Source organism: Euwallacea fornicatus, chromosome 2 (assembly GCF_040115645.1).
Source record: "Euwallacea fornicatus isolate EFF26 chromosome 2, ASM4011564v1, whole genome shotgun sequence".
Classification (NCBI taxonomy): Eukaryota; Metazoa; Arthropoda; class Insecta; order Coleoptera; family Curculionidae; genus Euwallacea; species Euwallacea fornicatus.
The window spans coordinates 4,331,370-4,349,926 of record NC_089542.1 but is presented as its reverse complement, the minus strand read 5'-3'; the positions used below and the strand labels follow the sequence as shown (position 1 = coordinate 4,349,926).

The following is an 18,557-nucleotide window of genomic DNA, read 5'->3' as shown; positions in this document are numbered from 1 at the left end:
ATTTTCTCCCGCTGAATAAACTTGCAAACATTGCTTCAAGAAAGCTTACAAGGGTGATTCGTAAGTATGTATTTAAGGCACTTTAAAGGGAGTTTTAAAGAAAATTCTTAAGGAAATAAAAGGTTAATTAAAATAAAGGTAGGTAAATACTAATTTAAACCTTTTTACTGAAGTTGTAAGATCAATTTGACTTTTAATAATACAACGGAAATAATGTGTAGTTCTACGAGTGACCTCGTATGTTTTTTCTCTTTTCTTGGACAGTGAGTTTTGGATAGGCGCCTAGGTATACACTGCCCAAATATTTCCTTTTTTTAGGTTTGTTATTTAGAATTTAAAATAGGTGCAAATTATAAGAAAATACTCTTAATTAGTTGATTGATGTTATTTTTTTGTTTAACAAAAACATTTAATCCTTGCAGAATATTTATTTTATAAGTATTTTAACCAAATGCTGGGTTGCAAAATCGAAGTTGTTATCAGCGGCCTTTGTGCGTTAAATCGTGTGTTTACTTTACTCTTAAAAAACAATTATTTTCAATTAACTTAAAAATTATTGGAAAACACGAACTTGATAAAATGTGATTCCAAACTCCAAGGAAATCTTGTTTCCACTAGAAAAAAACTACAAAAACTTTAATTCATTCTTCAAAATTTATTTTTTTTTGCATTGTTTTCCTTATATGAAGCTGCCATTCATATACCATTAATAATAATAATTTAGACCTACACTGTATATTCGATTTAATACATTTTAAGTATAATACAGGGGAAAAAAATTAACAACTAATACACATATTTATTTAGAGACCCCGCTACAGGGTCCGCCTTAAACTCTTGCACCTTGCAGGCTACATTGATCATTTACAATAATCATCAAGAAAACAAACGAAACTCAATATCCATTAACTGTCAAAAAGTAATTTTGACAGTTTTGCATTTGACAGCTGTTTGATAATATATAGGCACCGAACCTCTTTCTCTCTCTCTCTCTGAATGATATACGAATACTGATAACGGAATGTCATTTAAAAAAGTAAATTATGCCGCGCATCTATCAATTGCCAGCTGTCACACTCCTCAAAGTGACAAAAGTGACAGCTGCCATTTGGCGGGTGCAAATGCGGGCTACTGCTTATGGTATAATTACAAACTTAAAATAATCTCAACAGTGGGATAATAAATAATAGAAACCTGTGAAAAATGACGGCTGGCAGAGGCTCTATTTCGGTCCAGCCTGACAAAATAGAGCTGCAGCCAGATAAATGCGGTTAATAAATAAGAATAATTTTACGGATTTTTATTTAATACCTTTTGTTGATTTTTCAGGCAAAATTACCAGTTTTGGGTGACCTTGTCTGAGAAAAAAATGGCTGCTTTTTCAGATCTATAAGATATGCGCGGCTACTATTGATGAAACATTTTTTTCTAAATAAATAATAAATAAATAATAGAGTTGTAAGAAAATTAGGAATAGAGAGTGCTTCGCACGCCGCGGATTCTGTCAGTGGAAAAAGTACTTAACCTACAAGTTAATACATTATTTGCCTAATGGTGATTTTTGGACTAGAATAATAATAGGACACAAAGGTTTTAAGGCTCCACGCGACGGTTACTTTGCCAGGTATTCGATCATTTTTCCTAATTTCGGCAATTCATCTGTCATAAGTAGAGACTCCACACAACCTTTGAAATAGTCTGACGTGAAGCAAGTGGACCTAAATAGAAAAAAACGCATAAATAAAATAAATAATCCAGTTGTTAAATGATTATGAAACGGACATTAATAATGCATCATAAGGTACATCATGTTAAAAAGATAAATAAAGCAATGGAGGACAAACACAGCCCCGGACCAACTCTGCAATGTTAAAATGTTAGCGGACGACACAATGGGACGAATGTTAGTACGTTAGACAGAGGACAGAGGGTGCCGCAAGCGGGCAACGTAGTTCTCTACCTATTCGTCGGGGGGCGCTCCGTGTATCTTTCTTATCATGTCCTTCACTTGCTCCACCTCGTCGGTCAACTGCAGCGTCTCTAGACACCCCTTGAAATAGCCTGTCGTAAAACAGTTTTTCCTGCAATAAATGTCATAATTGTCAAAAAAATCCCGCCATATTGGAAATTCCTGGAAGTGAGAGAAATTGCAGTGTTGCCAATTTTTGATCGAATACAATTTAAATGTAAGATATATGAGTATTTTGAGTGTTTACACAGCAAAGTTTGTTATGTGCGATATTGTGGTACGTGGTGTAACTAAGAATGCCTTATTTAAGCTTTTTTTTTGCTGTCTCGCCCGGAAAGAATAGAACAGTGAGAACCGGCTGTGGTATGTCTTAAATGGGCAGCTGTTTTGTAGGAATTAAAATGATATATTTTTAGATTTGCTTCTCGGACGTCAGCTAAATTGCTAGGGAGAAAGTTTTAATACATTAAAAGGATATATATTTCATTGTTGCGTGGAGAAAAATCTACTGAATTTGTTTTATTTTATCGCCTTTATTGCGGATGTTATGCGAGAGGCACATTAAGCCGCTTTAATGGTCAATTACCACAAGAAATTCACACTTAAAGTCAATTATTTTATATGCTTTCATTCACAATTAAAACATGATTTATTAGAGATTAAGCACTTTTGAATCATACGGTGCAGTTAGAACCGTTCTCGCGTATATCCAAAACACATACATATCTTAATGGCAACACAGCCTCTTTGACTTAAATACCAGATGGCGCTGGCAAAAGCGTCATTTATCTGGTTTCCATTTTGATTTTGTCGCGTCATTTTGCGGAGCATCAAGATGGAGGCTACTTTTAATTTTCTTATTGGTAGTAACACTGATCTAGGGAGGAGGAGTGATACTTACATACAGAGTGAATGGACTTGCGGTTCTCTGAAGAGATTATAGCAATCCTCACAAATTCGGTCCAGTTTGGCGAAGATCGTCTTGTCGTAGACGCCTTTGCACTGAATATCGAAGAAGGACCGTTTGGAGAGGTGGTGAGTGAGGAGAGGGCCGGAACCGCGCCTCCAAGGAGTGCCGGCGCGTGCACTTTGCACCACCAGCGCGATGGCCAGGCACCACACCGCCGCCCGCCGTGTGCCGCGTCCGCGCTGATCCAGATGCGACGATCGCTGACTCATCTGCAAAAAAACATAAATTAAAGGTTTTCAGAAAAGTAGGAAATTGAAAATATGTTGAAAAAACGGTTTGATGCGCCATTGGGTTTTCAGTACTTAGTGAATTTTTATGACTTAAATAAAACTTATAAAAAAACAAAAGTTTCACGCAAAAAGCAGCGGCGTAACACATTTTGTCCATCGTTATATAAATGTTAATGGCATCTAGCAAGTTTTGAAAAACTGGTTTAATATTTTGAAATATCTGGCTAATAAAGCTCTGGTATTACAGAAACTAAAGAAACAGTATTTGCGACATAATTGTGTCTTAATAAAACTACGGTCCCTCGCAAAAGGCAGGGGCGTATCACATACTTTCCAATCGTAAAAATTATTGGAATGCTTAAGGTAAGCAACTTGAAATAAAATCAAAACTTATTTTGAAACACTTGGCTGCCAAGTGTGTTTAACGCAACCAAAAGACAGAATTCTCATTACATAACTGAGACTGAAACTGGCGGCCCCTTCACTAAAAATCAGCGGCGAAACAAATATTTGTTAATCATAAAATAATTAGTATCCTCTCTAAAACTGGGCTAACAAAGACAATAACTCTGCTTATAAGAGGCGTGATTTTAAAGTAAACAAGTATCATCACTAGCGGCAATCAATGCAACAACAATTATTGCTACCGGAGATTACAGTGAGGAATGATGCGAAAATAGGTTGTATGTCGTATGTTAACCTTTATTTTAAGTAATAATGAATTTTCTCCCTCGCCATATTGTCGAGAAAGTCCTCTTCATCCTTGCTGAAATGATGAAGGACAACATTTTTGATTAAACTGCTACGTTTGCTAAAGATAGGAAAGCGAATTAAAGAATTGTCCTTTTTAACTGATAGGAGTATTCCATTCATTATACACCGGATGTCAAAAACTGCTATAAGAAAACATTGATAACGTGCTCGTATCAGTTCTTATATGTTATTTTAAAAATATGAAAAATGGGTTTCGGGATTTTTATAGAAAATTAATCTTAATCGCTAACAAATTTGCATAACACACAGTGTGTTTTACGCCTAAAAATTGAGAATTAATGTTTCAAAAAGACCGAATATAATCCTCTAAATTTTTTGACCATTAGCTTACGGATGTGACCAAAATGAATGGTGTTTACTATACCGTCAAAAAATGTATAAATACTTTTTAAATACACAAAGATTGATCTAGCAGTTTAAAACACCTGCAAAAAAGGAAGTCAGAGCGATGTGTTTGCAATAAAAATGATTTCTAATTGAATGATAGAATGCATCATCGATGCATCTAATGGATTCGCGTCACGGTATATGCAAATTACGAAATTGCATGTTAATTTATAGTAAAAAATCCCTACTGCGTAATTAATATGTCGAATTTTAATGACGTAAAACCGCAGGGAAAAATGTCCTCTAAAAAACCTAAATAAACTTGAAAATCCACGGATCATGAGAGCTAATGTTGGGTTGAATCATGTTCTAAATTAACGTGTTTTTTGGCTACATAATTTTTTAACGTGACGTAAATAGACGCACTGGTCTACATTCTAAAAGCGATTTAGTCAACAAAGGACTATATAGAAATCTTCACATAAGAGGACTTTTACGCAACGAGAACATTTATATGTGGTTTAAATGCCAAACAGAAAGTTCTCAGTTGCGTGGATTTAATCACGTAACTTTTCTTTATGACAACTTTAGTTTCCAAAGGCGTTAAAAAGCTTATACGGATTTCAACACCAGGCGCCATATTGGTTTAAATCATAGGCGCCATCTATTGAGCCAAAAACTACTGGAGATTCTGTGACTGTCAAAACTACTGAAATATATTCAAAATGGCCGCCGCATTAGGCGCACCTTTCCAACCGATAAATAATGCCCACTTTGTTTTCTCTAATTAAAGGCGGCTTGTTCTCAAGATATACACAAAACCGGACTCGGGGCAAAATTATGACTTCATCGCGGACAGCGAAATGACCACCCAGTCGCTAACGAGGCCTGATTACAGGGACAGAGACAAGTTTATTGAAGCCGCAATCCTGCTCCTCTTTACTCCTTTTTATCTGATGAAATGACGTCTGAGGAATTATTCTTGGAACCAGTGACATCATCATTTTCCCAGAAAATCATACCAGACTGACATGGGTTGAAGGAGGAGTTGATGGGCTGAGGATGATGGGCAGCAACATCTATACTTGATTGCTTTTTAAAGACTTTTAGACATGACTCATAATGGTCAAGGATTGCGTCACGTAGGCCGATTTTCCCAGAATGGACCATCAGTCTTTTTAATGAGACGTGTCAAGAAAATGAGATATTTCTGTGACACACCCCTTTGGAGCTTTGTTAGGCAAATCTAGAGGAATCATATAGTGGTCCGATGGTACCTACAGTTATATGAAGCTTCCAAGACGAAGGTGTGACGTACAGGCCAGGAGTCAGGGCTTTAAGCCAAAATTTTGTTCATTTCTATTGAAATTTATTTTAGTGACTTGAAGAGTACTATTGATTAATATGGTAGTTAGGTTAGTCATATAGTTTTAAATAATTGTTTTTTGCTGTAGTATTCCTCAAAAAATTTAAATTGTAACATTCAGCCCGGGCCTGTCCAGACACACCTCCACCATTCGGTCAGCGATTGGTAGACGTTCTGTATGTAGTAACTTGAGCGTATTTAACGATTGTGAGATATTGCATCAGAAATTGGTTTTAATCTAAAAATAGATTTTATTACTTCTTGACTATCATTATTATTAGAAGTCGCTTAAATTGAAAAATTTTCTTATAGGAAAAAAGTCATTTGGACTGTCAAAACAACATTAATCATTCACGTAAAACCTTTTTTTGGCAGCTTTCCTGGTAAATAAAAACTTTTTGAAGTGGGCGCTTTGTCTTGGAAACATAAAACGAACCTTCGAGAACATTTAAAACGGCCTGAATCACTACTTACCTAATTTTTCAAAAATTCCTTCCAAAAAAATTCCAAACGCTTTTAACACTTTCCCGTTGCTTCTTTTCGCGGTAAAATCGTACGGACGAAATTCAACGCTTCAGCAAAGGCTGTGTGTCGCGGCACTACTGAGTACGCTTTGACTGGTCTGCTAAGTAAACTTTACTTTTCGGATTTCATTCATTACTGGTGCTGATAACCCGTAGTGTAACCTCGGCAATTACATTTCAGATTCTATCTATTTTCGTCTCATTCGCAATATTATTAGCAGGAAAGTACGCAATTTGGCGAAGGTACCGCTTGTTCCACGAGAATCGACCCATATTACGTCACAGTTTTCAATAAGCGACAGTGTGATGGTCAGCTTGAGGTGAGTTTGACGTCCTGGGGTAACGAGGTGCCTTTTCATATTAATGACGGCACCATCGTTGAAAAACTGGGAGTTTGACAACTGATGAAGATAAATCTTGCATGAACACAGATTTTTATCAAATAATCTGAGTGACGAAATGAAGAACTCTGCACTTGCGCTCGAAATGTTCAGATTAAGTAACATTTTGACACGATCCTGGCAAAAGTTAGAGCCGCGGCACCTGAAAACCCAATTATGCAACTGTTAATCGTGACGTTGACGCAGCACCTTAATGTGGCAAGTATGACGCCATGTTGTTTTTTTAAGGAACAAACGTTACTAGGAATAAAGTTACAACGAAATTTTCGACAGTTTGGTAACTCATGACGTTTGATCTTTGGATGCAGGTCATCAGAAACAAGCACGTGCTTAATATTAAACAACGGAGTAAGTTCATGAAATGGTGCTAATTATCAGATTTCAATAGTAACCCATGTATTTCTAGTAATTAGAATGTCTATAGAGAGAGGAAAAATACCGGTTTTAGCGCTTAAACTGCTATTCAATTGTAGACTTGTCCTAGGTTGCGGTCAAATATAAGTAAAAATACTAAGCTGTCAGAACACTTCCCGAACACCTAGGATGAGTGCCTTTCATTCCGCCATTTTGGAAAGTTCTCATCCTAGATCATTTTGATGCGCTTCACAGCAGCTCTTTTATGTCAAACTTCCCATTTCAGGTTTTAACTAAACCAGTTTTCCAACAAAATTTAAAAGAGCACAAAATATGCATGAAGACACAAAGCTGCTAGAACTGTTCCCAAACATCTGGAAGGAGCGTTTATTTTGGAACGGTTCCCTGTGCGTTGTGGCAATTTTGAAATAGCTCTAGTTCAATTCGAATTGCTTCATAGCAGCTCTTTTACTTCACAATTTTTTTAAGGCCCGTTAATTTTCCATAAAATATATTTACAGGTTTGGAAAAGCTTCCGAGTACTACTATTTGAGCGTATTATTCCGGAACGGTTCCTTATGAGCTCTGAGGGGTCTGTTATTGATCTGCTGAAGCTCTAATAACTTCTAAGCATGTTTCTATTCTGTAAGTAAGTTGTCTGGATTCACATAAATACATTTAAAAGACGTGCGCAAATAATTTTGAAATAGTTTTCAAGTAGCAAGAGTGAACGCTTGAAATAATGTTTAGCTCTGATCACTCATGTAGAGCGCTGTCACACCGTTCTCTTTTGAACTAAACAAACTACTCATATAAAAGTTGAATAGTTCTCAAACACCCACAGTGCATAGTGAAACACGATGTCGCTTTCAAACTAATGCGGTATTTTGAGAATTCTGTAAAGAATCCCTATTAGGGAATAAGTTGTCAAGCAAATTTAGAACACTTGTCAAACACCCAGAGCGAGTGTCTTAGATGATACTCATTCGGGGTGACGGAGAATCAGAATATTTTGAAAGCACCTTTAGAATAGCTTTTATGTAGCAGCACTAGGATTATTTTCAAGCTGTTAACTGCTCCCGATGGTGCCATTAAGGTTGCTTATGGTGTAAAAGGAAGATTTTTACATGATTTTTCTGTTTCAATGGTGGGCTTAAACTTAACCGAATTCACACGGATTTGTGCATTAAGGATTTAGGTGCCACAAAGTAAACACTGATATCATCCTACGCTAGGTCGCTTTCCAGTACGCTCCAGTACTCTCTGCAAAAACACTGACTCATTTACCATTGATGAAAGATATGTACATGTCAGCAGGTCTCATTCATAGGGAAATTATTGTTTTTTATGTATTAATAACCACACAAGAGCTGATATTCGCATCTGCACGTTGCGCTTGGTCTTAAAATACAACTTCAAAAGTGTAAATCGAGATAAGAATGTCTGGAAGCTTCACGCAGAGGTCGACAGACAAAGTGGTTCCATATGGGGTCTTTTTGATCCTCGCGGGTAATAAATCGCGATGAGTTATATGAAGTTGCGTAAGTGCGCGCATTAAGGAAACCAAAACAGGCACGCAAGTCGCAAATGGTCGACGGGATTGTTGGCAAGGCAGCCCGAGTGTCTGTCGGTCACAAAATGAGTTATAATTGCTTTTAATTGAGGTATTAATAAGCGAGTCAATAAACGCGTTAAGACCGTTTAATTGCCACGTCGAGCGAGGCCAAGGAGTCTTGTGGTGCACCCGGTGCAGCCTTGTGCAAGCGAAAATGTCTTGACGAGGCAAACGTCAAGGTTTGAGACGCTGTCAAATAAAGTTCTTCGATCGGTTGTCAAACGAAATAAAGCGTACGGTGGTGTGACGCTGAGCAGGTATGCGCAAGCGAACATTTCTTGACCCTGTCAAAATCACCTCGGGGAGGTTTTCTTTTGTGTACCTTAGAGCAACTAGAGTAACTTTCCTTCCGCTACGCCAATGCTGAAACGCAACACGAAACCGTAAAACGTGCGGTGTGTGTAATAAAGTGTAATAAAGTTGCCAATTTGGTCGTTTTTGCCGGTCTCGTTCTTTGGATGCATGCACACCTGTTGCACTCACTGCCGCGATATCCTGCGGCCTTACAATAGGCTAGGTGTAATCGTACGATGTTGTCGTTGATTTCTCTAAACTGGTTTCAGCCTATTTTTAGCGAGCGGTTCAGTCAAAGCTGCGTTTCGTCCCGGCTAAAGAAACAATTCCGAAGTGGATTGAAACGTCATATATTAGGACATTGGGTCAATCATATTTCTCCTAACATGGGCACCAGATGTTAAGCTTAAAACGTCAATTAGTGGGATAAATATCAACAGCAGTAAATGAGATTTTGAGGACAATGCTTTAAATGAATCAATTAAATATTTCTGGACACATTTCAATCTCGGATTCATTTGCTAAACGTACCCAGTGCAAGCACTGTGACAAATGACACTTAAAGGGGTTTTCGCTCCGAGTCATGATATTGGCGTTCATGGGAGGGAACGTTTGTGCGTCTCTCGAAACTACGCCTTACGTTCAAATAATTCAAAAATACAATTTGCCGAATGTACCTTATCAACTTAAATAATAAATCGTAATTGTAAATGCACCCTGAGTCAGTGCGTGAATAAGTGTGACAACTTTGGGAAATGACGCTTAAAAGCATTTCTTCTGCCAGTATTAAAAGTTTTATCAGTGTAGTCCTCTCAATGAGTAAATAGTATTAACGACTTGCTAAATAGGTTTTACTAAATTCTCATGTTTGGCCATTCTATCCGCGCCTAAAAATTTCGAATAAATATGCAAAAAACACCCCATGTTTAAGTGATTGAAATTATGCAAGATCTGTATTGAATATTCTAACAGAGGATGCACTCGGAATGAGCGTTTGATGAATCCTGAAAGTTGACCGTTACACTACGTTATTCTTAGATGCGGAACGCTGCCAGAGTGAGTGCGTTAAGAGCGAATATTCTCAAAGGGACTTTCGCATTCGTTAACTCTATTTGCACCCATGGGAGGAAGCTGCAGCTCTTCTTTTCAGATCATGCCCCCGAGATACGGCATCGCACGTTATTTACGCACACAATCGATGCATGTTAATCAGGCTGAAGTATTTCGGAATTAGCATAAAGAACAATACGAGGAGCGATTGTTAAACAGTCGATTTTTAACGTGCTCCAAATGCAGAATTCAAATTACACATCCCGTATGTGTTTATTTGCATTGCAGTCAATGCATCGATGACAGTGCAAATTTTTTTGGTGTCAAGGGACGATCTAGATTTGGGAATCATGCGGGTGCCAAAATTAGCAAGGTGACATCATTTATGTCTGCAATTTCGATTGGGGTTTGATCCTAAGTCTGACCCCAATCTTACACCACACAGAACAGGTATTGCATAAGAAAAAGAGTACTAGAAGCGGCATAGGTCAGAAGCGAAAGTTGGAAACAAACAGAGCTTGGATTCCCCATCATCAGGAAGTAGTGTGGTTACAGGCAAATATATCTTTGCTACATGAACCAAAATGGGTAGATTTAGCATTCCCGCAAACGGACCAAATTCGATTTAATCGAAACTGGGCACCCAAGGCAGTACTCAACCGTTCACCTTATACCAATTATATTTAACACTTAATTGTGATAAACTCTTTTGCGAAATGTGTTACTAAAAATAAACCCACTTATTCGCAAGGCTGTGAGCGGGCAGGAAACATAATGTACTGGGTGATTCATAAGGATTAATGGATTTATGTAATGAAGCGTACCAAGGACCACTCGACCACGAGTGGTACGACCGCGTTTTTTAAGCCGCTTCAGGAAGAGAAGTGTATTTAGCATAAACCTGCAGTGTATTATGTGGTTTATTTGAATGCGGCTGTAAATCAGTCAGAGATTTTAATGGTGGCGGAGTTCGCTACGCTCTGATCTTTCCTCAGGGTCGAACCGGGTTAATCAAGTGATTAATGGCTCACGAAGTGAAGGTGGAGGCTGGTTGGGCTTTTATAGCCACTGCAGGTACTCTTAGTGCACTTTAAGCGAAGCGCAAATGCCTACAAAATGACAGATGACCGATGAAAATAGGTGCTTTCAAATAAGTAGGAACGCTCTATTGACTCTAAATTGTACTAACAAAAATCATTTTTACAGCACAGGTGAAACTTCAAATTTTTCAAAAACTGTTATCATTAGGGAAATTCAAAAGTATACACAGTGGTCTGTGGAAGAAAACTGGTTTTAACCAGTAGAACAAAACGTTGTTTTCAGGATAATTATTCAAAATATAGGATATCCTATATGGAAAAACAATAATCTGAATAGTGGCTAGTTTATCTAATTCCCGCAATTCAGTCTCTATTACTAGTACTCTTAGTGCACCTTCGATGAGGCGAATATGTTTAGATTATGACACATGTCAAATATTAATAGGCATTTTCGAACGCTGTATAGTGCTCCATATTGAGGCTGAGCTACGCCGATAAACATATTTTCCTGCATTGCTACGTGGAAGAGAATTGCGTGACTCAACCGGATTAAAATAGTGTAAGAAAAACTTCCTATTTAGATGTCCGTGTACCGCACATGTTTTCTATCCTAATCCAAATAAACCGCCCCATTACAACCGACACGAAATCATTACAAAGCAAATAGTAGCGTACACATAGCCGACACCTATACCTCGTGTGAAGTGTACTTTGCTGCTATCAAGTGCACTCCGGTCGCAGCAGGAACTCAAGGTCGTCACGATAGACAGCATGGCGCGGTACGAGGCGAGCCCTCTTCTCTCTCTTTCTATCTCGCTCGTTTCTCATCGCTTTGGTGGTGTGCCAAACCTGCAGCAGGAATCCGAAGTGAACGGAGAACATGCACGCCGATGGCGACGTCCTGTCTCTTGAGTCGCTTTCCACGCCAGTGCAGGCGAGTTTAATGCAAAGCGAGTTTCATGGGTTAAAAAAATACGTTTCAGGACAATATAATTTGCATTAGCAGGATTTCTCCTTTTTGTTCTGTTCTAGCTGCACTCTAATTGGAAAGCGCCTAAAATTTTATGTTCACAATTGTTTTAATGGTAATATCAACCTGACGGGCATGTAAAATTTTCGAATTTGGAGGGTGTTTTCGATTATCATTCTGAAGAACTCTCAGGGCCGAACGATCTTGTTTAACGTGCTAAAATTTGACTAATGGCAACTGTCAAGGTAGACGGGGAATTTTAAAGTTTCCTTAGCGCACTCCATGGTGGCAATTTCAGGAGGGAAAATGCACTACTTTTTACTTCGATTATTTTGTTATTTGGTATTCCCAGAAATTCTCAAGGAGTTCTACTTCCAGTACAGTTGCTCTAAATGAGAATTTCAGGATAGAAAGTTTAATATATTTTGCTCCTATTATTTTATAATTAGCCATACCCAGAAAGATATCATTAGGATTCATTCTATCGAAACGTAATGGCCTAATACTTAATAAATTTAGTTTTAATTACTTAACACTTTGATTGCTTTTTATTGAGTTTACTCACTGTCTGATTCGTTCAATTAATTGTTCCGAAAAGTGAATGGATTAATAATCTACTACACCTAATTTTTTTTATACCGAAAGATAATCAAAATCATAACTTGCTGTTGCTAGCGCACTTGCCACTCTTAAGAATTCACAGCTGCGTTAAAGTATCGATGGTTTAATATGATTTTTGTTACTGCTACATAGTTCTCTGAAATGAAAAATGAAAGTCCCTAAAACATTTCGGTGCTCGTGATGTTTTCAAATAGTCAGCACGGCGGACCAGAGCAGCTTTTTTGAACTATATGCATTTAGGGCTGGCCCCTTTGATGCTGCAATTCCAGACATTTCCTGAGCTAGTACTTTATAATCTATTTCTAGATGGTCAAGATTGCAAGCGATAGATGTTCAGGTGTCGGCTTCGATTATTGCGAGTTCAAAATTAATATTGAAGCCCTCCTCCTATTGGCGCGACATAGGCGCTTTCTAATGGCGAGCATCGCTGCACCAGCTCTAAATGTACCTTTTTCTGAGCTGCTCTGAGTGCAGCAACAATAACTCTTATTACAGTTGGTTTAGGGTCGTGTTGGGCAGTAATTCAGAGACCTGAGCAGACGTTTTTATGTATGTTTCTGCAATCATAATTAAACCTGAGGAAGTAACAAATCTGTCAGGGACTTTTGGCAAGCTGTAGACATTATTCTTTTCTCGCTTCTAAGTTAATAGTATTTTACATTCTGAAAAATATAGATCCAGATGTGTCTCGTCGGTGTTAATTTTAGGCTACGTATCCGGTCGGCTTTTAAATGAAAAGCGACAGTGATTATTTGCGTCAACAAGTTGGAAAATTCGCTATAACGAGAGAGACAACTGTCGCACTTCAAAGGTACATCCGGGAATTTATTTTTGCACGGATTTTCGGAAAAGCACGATCTACTTTTATAAATAGCATTCAATTTTAAGTTAGGCACAACAATTGATCATTATTTAAGATCTACTCCCAGCGCTTATTATTTGTCTTTGTCTTACTTGTGTCTTTGTACCAACGCATCAACTAAGTAAAAGTGCCTAATGGCTCTCTGTCACTTTGACAATTTATCGGATAAACATGGCGGAATAGGTGGTTTCAAATATCCTATAGCACCCCAATTACTCTTTAACGGACACCACTACCTTAGTGAACAAAATAACGAACCAATATTTACGTCGGAGCTTTGCTGAGCTGGCTCCAGGTGCACTCTAGGCAGGGTACTACTTCCTGCTGCGTCATATCTCGAAAACTGCAACCTCCACGGGAACTTACCCACCTTGTTGTGGCCGAAATGTACACACGAAGCATTCACCGTAAAGACGTATTGTTCGTTTACGGCACGCGGGGGAAAATCACGTACGCGATAACATCCGATTCGCGCTTTCTGCAAAGAAATTCTTGCGATTTTATGCATCCCGTGTTCCCACGCCCACGTACCTATTCAACGAATGAAGGAGAGAGAGAGATATCAATTTATTGCAGCTTTAATGACTGTACCGGTGTCGTGTATACATTACGAGGCCTGATATACTCTCGAGTATTCATATTGAACTAATTAACATTCTAGAAAAATATCGGAACGATTAGGGTTGCTGCAAAGCTGCATTGGAGCAAATAGAACTCACTAGCACTGTTTTGAAATTATGACAGGTAGAGTGACACCGGAACAGAACTAGGGGTTTTCAAAGCTCTTAAACGTGTCACATCGCCGGTACCCCTGTCAGTGCGGACTGTGGAAAGGTTTTTAAAGCTCCAGAAAGGTTTCCCAATAAATCGATTATTTGATTATATGACAAAAGGAGCCTTATTAATCGTTTTTCTATACATGTAAATTCGGGCAATAAAGCACATTCTTTGGCTAAAGATTAGACTTTATCTGTGTTCTGGACATGGCCACAAAGGGCTTTTCCGTTATCTAATTAATATTATTATACGAGGAAATTATTGTAGAAACTAATTAAACTTCTTGCATCAGCCTGGTGTACCACCTGAGCTTACGCAAGCACGGTACCACCCATCCACCTCACTCTTGTGAACCACACGTGTGTTAAAATAAAAAGAAAAAAAAATGTTAGTCATTTTACGAAAAGAACCCACATAGTTGCTAACCAGAAATAAAGTTATGCAAATCTCGTCAAAGTCGACAGTACCCAGATCTGGGCGATAGATCAAAGGCTCGGCCGGTGGCCGCAGGCGCAAATGGTACCATTGGTACCTTTAGAGAACACCTGGGCAGATATAATTACGCTGATCGCTTAATTATATGGCCCGGTACCACCGTTAACGTTGCAAATCAGTAACTAATATGGACATGAGAACCCGATACCTAATATGACAGATTTAATACTATCGTGGACACTTGGGAGATTGAGAGGCTAATATTAGCGATGATTCATGGGTGGCTCGAGCTGACATGGTATCATTTGAAGAGAACGCGAAAGCTTTCCGTAATCTACAAAGTCAAAGTGCTAATACAAAATGGCGCGGACAGACGAGAGCTTGCGTTTGAATAAATAATATGGCAGCTGTTTGACAGATCACAGTTCATCATTTAGTAGACTAGATGGCGTATATTTAACAGGCAAGTACTTGATTTAACAACCAAAATGGGTATACAAACGCTAGCTCTATGTGTGAATTGCCTTTGATTTATGGTAGGTGGTAGGCGTTAAAACGCACTTTTAATTTATTTGCAATTAGACTAAATTGAGAAGTAAGAAATCAAGATTCATTCAAGGTAAAGAGCTCCATTTTTTTTACGTTTCAGTTGACTGCTATTTGACAGACGCTACTCTGACAGGTCATTGTTCTATTATTAAATCATAAGATGGCACGGACAATTGCGACATGATTGGTGACATTTCTGCCAGTTAAAAATGATTTTTTGCACCAGATAGATAGCGCTCCAATCCACTAACAACTTTTTCACCTTTCTAGCACACAGTGTAGCTGCCTTTATCTCCGCCTGTTAGTTATTCTTAAATTAAATTTTTGTTATTTACGTCTCATACTGTTATTACTGGGTGGTACTAACTCTTATTAAAACGACGTTATTGGCGAATGGTTGAGATGAGGAAAACCATAATCGCAGTGCTTGAGGGCTGTTAGTGCAGTTTATCTTGGTTTACCATCACGACAAGCGATGGTTTGCAACAATATTGCTGTTTGAAGGCGGTACCATGTAGGAGGGATTGCGAGGCGATAATTTAATGGACTACCATAATATTGATCAATATTAGAGCTCGTAAATGTAGCCTTAATGGGGAAAATGGCTCAAAAGTGTGAAGGTAAGAACCGTGAAATGTTGGGAGATTCGAAACCTTTTTTTTGTGAAACATTTCTATGAATAAAATTACTGAAAAAAATGCATTAAAACTATTAAAATTTACCGGTAAAACGTTGAAAATATATATGAAAATCATCTATCAAACTACCTCCCTTCGACAATGATCTTCATATTGACTGGCTCGCAACCGTTTTGGGCAGAGTTTCCCTTGCTATATCTCAAATTAAAAGGCATTTGGTTGATTATTCACAATCCAAAAACTTAATTAAAAAGCCAAAAAAATGTAAAAATTGCAAAATTTACGTGGAAACAAATTTTAATTTGAAAAAAAATTAGAAGTGCCAATTCTGAAAAGTGCAAAGACGTTTTTAGGTGATAATACGATCGTGATTTATTAATTCTTAATGCTTGTTTATACCATTGAGGTTTTAAGGCAACCTACTTTACTGCACCTCCAATTAAAGGCAGTTTAGCCTTCTATTCATAACCCAAGGAACTCTCCGATTGAAAGTTTTTAAAAACTGGCGAATAACGTAACATTTGCTTAAAATAGAAATTTGTGTAAAAAATTTAAAAAGTGACAATTCTCAGAGAAGTGAAGACATGTTTAGGTGTTACATGACTGCATAAGAAATTTTAAAAAGGAACACAAATTCTAAGTATTTTGGAACTGAAAGGAGAATAAAAAAACCTGTAGAAAACAGATTGAAATACTTTGAAAATATGCTGAAAAATCGTTTGAAATTATATACGAGCTTCATTACTTCAATTGTGCTTTCTTGGTTCTTATCCTTGATGGTAACTCTTAAGGACTTTGGTTAAACCTACTCTCGATGCATCCTAAAATTACAAACAATCTGGCTCGCCGTTCCAAAATTTTACGGCCTGAAAAATTCTTCAAGAAAATATTTTTTTCTTTTAATTTAATTTAAAAAAAAAAGAAAAAAAAATTGCAGGAAAAATGCTTTGTAGAAAGAAAATCTTAAAAAGGTGAAATTGAAGTGTTAAAAAATACCTAAAAAAAAATTGAAGAAATCGAAGAATTTGAAAACTAAGAAGAAAATATCAGAACTTTTTGCTGAAAATTGCAAAAACTTACTTGTTTTTCTTGTCCGGAAATGCGACTTCCTACTTTCACACCAAAGGCAACAGGTGGTACTCCCCTTACCAAGACACCGAATTTAAAATATATAAAAGCCGGCACTACCACTAACACGATGCTGAACTTAAAAAAAAAGCAAAAAGAGTCACTTTCCCTCCTTAAGGCTGAAAATTCCGACTTTTCAGGAGCGATTTCAGAGAGGATGCTGTGGCGGCGTTCACTGCCAGTGGAGATATTTTGTCGGCGTTATTATAGTACTTCTGATAGACTTACGTAGTATCGCCCTCCCCACCGCCGTCATTACTCGTCGGCATAATTGTCAAGTTCTTAGAGACTAATTGGAACGAAATCACACACGCGACGTCTACCGGGAAAATTACAAGCCTTCGGGAAAAACAGGGGGGAAAATTGTTATTTGATATACGCGATTAATTTTACGGCTTGTCAGCGTGACACGGCTCTTTTAATTGATGATGCGATTTTCGTGTTTGAGAGCTTTATGGGCGGCTAAATGGTCTTGCTTGCACCATTTCCGAGATACGGACATAGGGAATGATTTCCGTAGGAAATGGGCCTATCATTAGCTGACGCACGGGAAAGATTATTTATCTTTGTCGGGGAAAACCTAATAGAATTATGGAAACAACAATCCTGCTGTTTGCGAAATAAGCCTATACAATGTGACTCAAAATCCAGATTAACGGCCATCGACAATTGTGCCCAGCTCTAGCGCTCTAATACCGAAACTCAATCCCAGATGGAGCAATTGTCTAAAATGACGCTCACGAGTGCTTACTATAATTTAACGGCAGAGGGCGCAACGTAAATGGTTTTTTTGTATCGTCCAGTAATTCCAGAGTTTCAGAGGCTAAATCTATCAGTGAATACGCTTTTAAATAAACCAACTTGGAGAGGAACATCAATATATACTATTTTACAGCTTGCAATAGTCCTCTATATCACCATTAAAAATGCTTTTCTAAATGTTTTTCTCTAATTTAAAAAAATAAATTTTAAAAATCTTCCGGTAACTTATTCAAATGGACTATATTTAATGGATGAACTCAATACTGTCTTACTCCATTCTGGACAGCTTTCTGAGACATTTCTTTTTATAACCGTGTGTGAACCTTGCTTCGTAAAAAATATATATATAAAGTGTTTTTTACTGGCGAAGAATATGGCGAATGAACTAGAGTCAAGCGAGCATTTTTCTTCTAAATGAACCGATATTTGCAAGAATAATTTTTAATTCCAGAAAAGGCATTGGCGTCTCATTTTTCCTTACAAAATGCGTTGAGATGTGTCCATCCGCACGCTACTGGCGAAATAAAAAACAACCTTTTTGCATATAAGAATGCGTTTGCATTAACTGTCAAGACATGCCTAATTTCATTTTTTTATGAAACTATAACGCGCTATATCTTCCTAATGAAGCATTATTGGAATATAGTTTATATGGGGAACCACATTATCTTTCAATGTACTATCACCTTCTGAAATAAAATGAAGCACTTATGCGACGCCCTATATATTAAGTGTTTTATGTATGAATAAAGTAAAAGTACTGTAAAGTGAAAAAGAGTGGAACGAAGAGCGAAAAGAGTCTGAAGGCCTAATTGCAAGGCTTCGCTCCTTCTGTTCCATTACTACCCAACTACCTATTTATGGAGTGGAGCGACCTAATCTAACTTATTTTAAAATAATA

The 18,557-nt window shown here is 37.7% G+C and overlaps 1 protein-coding gene across 2 annotated transcripts; it reads right to left on the bottom strand.

Moving 5' to 3' along the window:
- Positions 1 to 784: 784 nt before the first annotated feature.
- ITP (ion transport peptide) lies at positions 785 to 17,088 on the bottom strand. 2 transcript variants are annotated; one of them, XM_066293009.1, is made up of 4 exons: positions 16,847 to 17,088; positions 2,871 to 3,148; positions 1,961 to 2,081; positions 785 to 1,718 (listed from the first exon to the last, which is right to left on the bottom strand). In XM_066293009.1, the coding sequence occupies exons 2-3, from the start codon at positions 3,146 to 3,148 to the stop codon at positions 1,961 to 1,963; spliced, it is 399 nt and encodes a 132-aa protein (XP_066149106.1). In that variant the 5' UTR covers positions 16,847 to 17,088; the 3' UTR covers positions 785 to 1,718. The 2 variants fall into 2 exon arrangements, with proteins under 2 accessions (XP_066149106.1, XP_066149100.1); XM_066293003.1 differs by lacking the exon at positions 16,847 to 17,088 and adding an exon at positions 13,636 to 13,897.
- Between the last annotated feature and the right edge of the window lie 1,469 nt (positions 17,089 to 18,557).

Excerpts from the sequence above, each read along its gene's own strand:
- ITP (XM_066293003.1), bottom strand. The coding sequence starts at position 13,875 with ATGCATAAAATCGCAAGAATTTCTTTGCAGAAAGCGCGAATCGGATGT. Across the intron at positions 3,149-13,635 it reads CAGCTCAGCAAAGCTCCGAC|ATGAGTCAGCGATCGTCGCA; the intron begins GTAAATATTGGT and ends GTTTTTTTGCAG. Across the intron at positions 2,082-2,870 it reads CAAGTCCATTCACTCTGTAT|GAAAAACTGTTTTACGACAG; the intron begins GTAAGTATCACT and ends CATTTATTGCAG.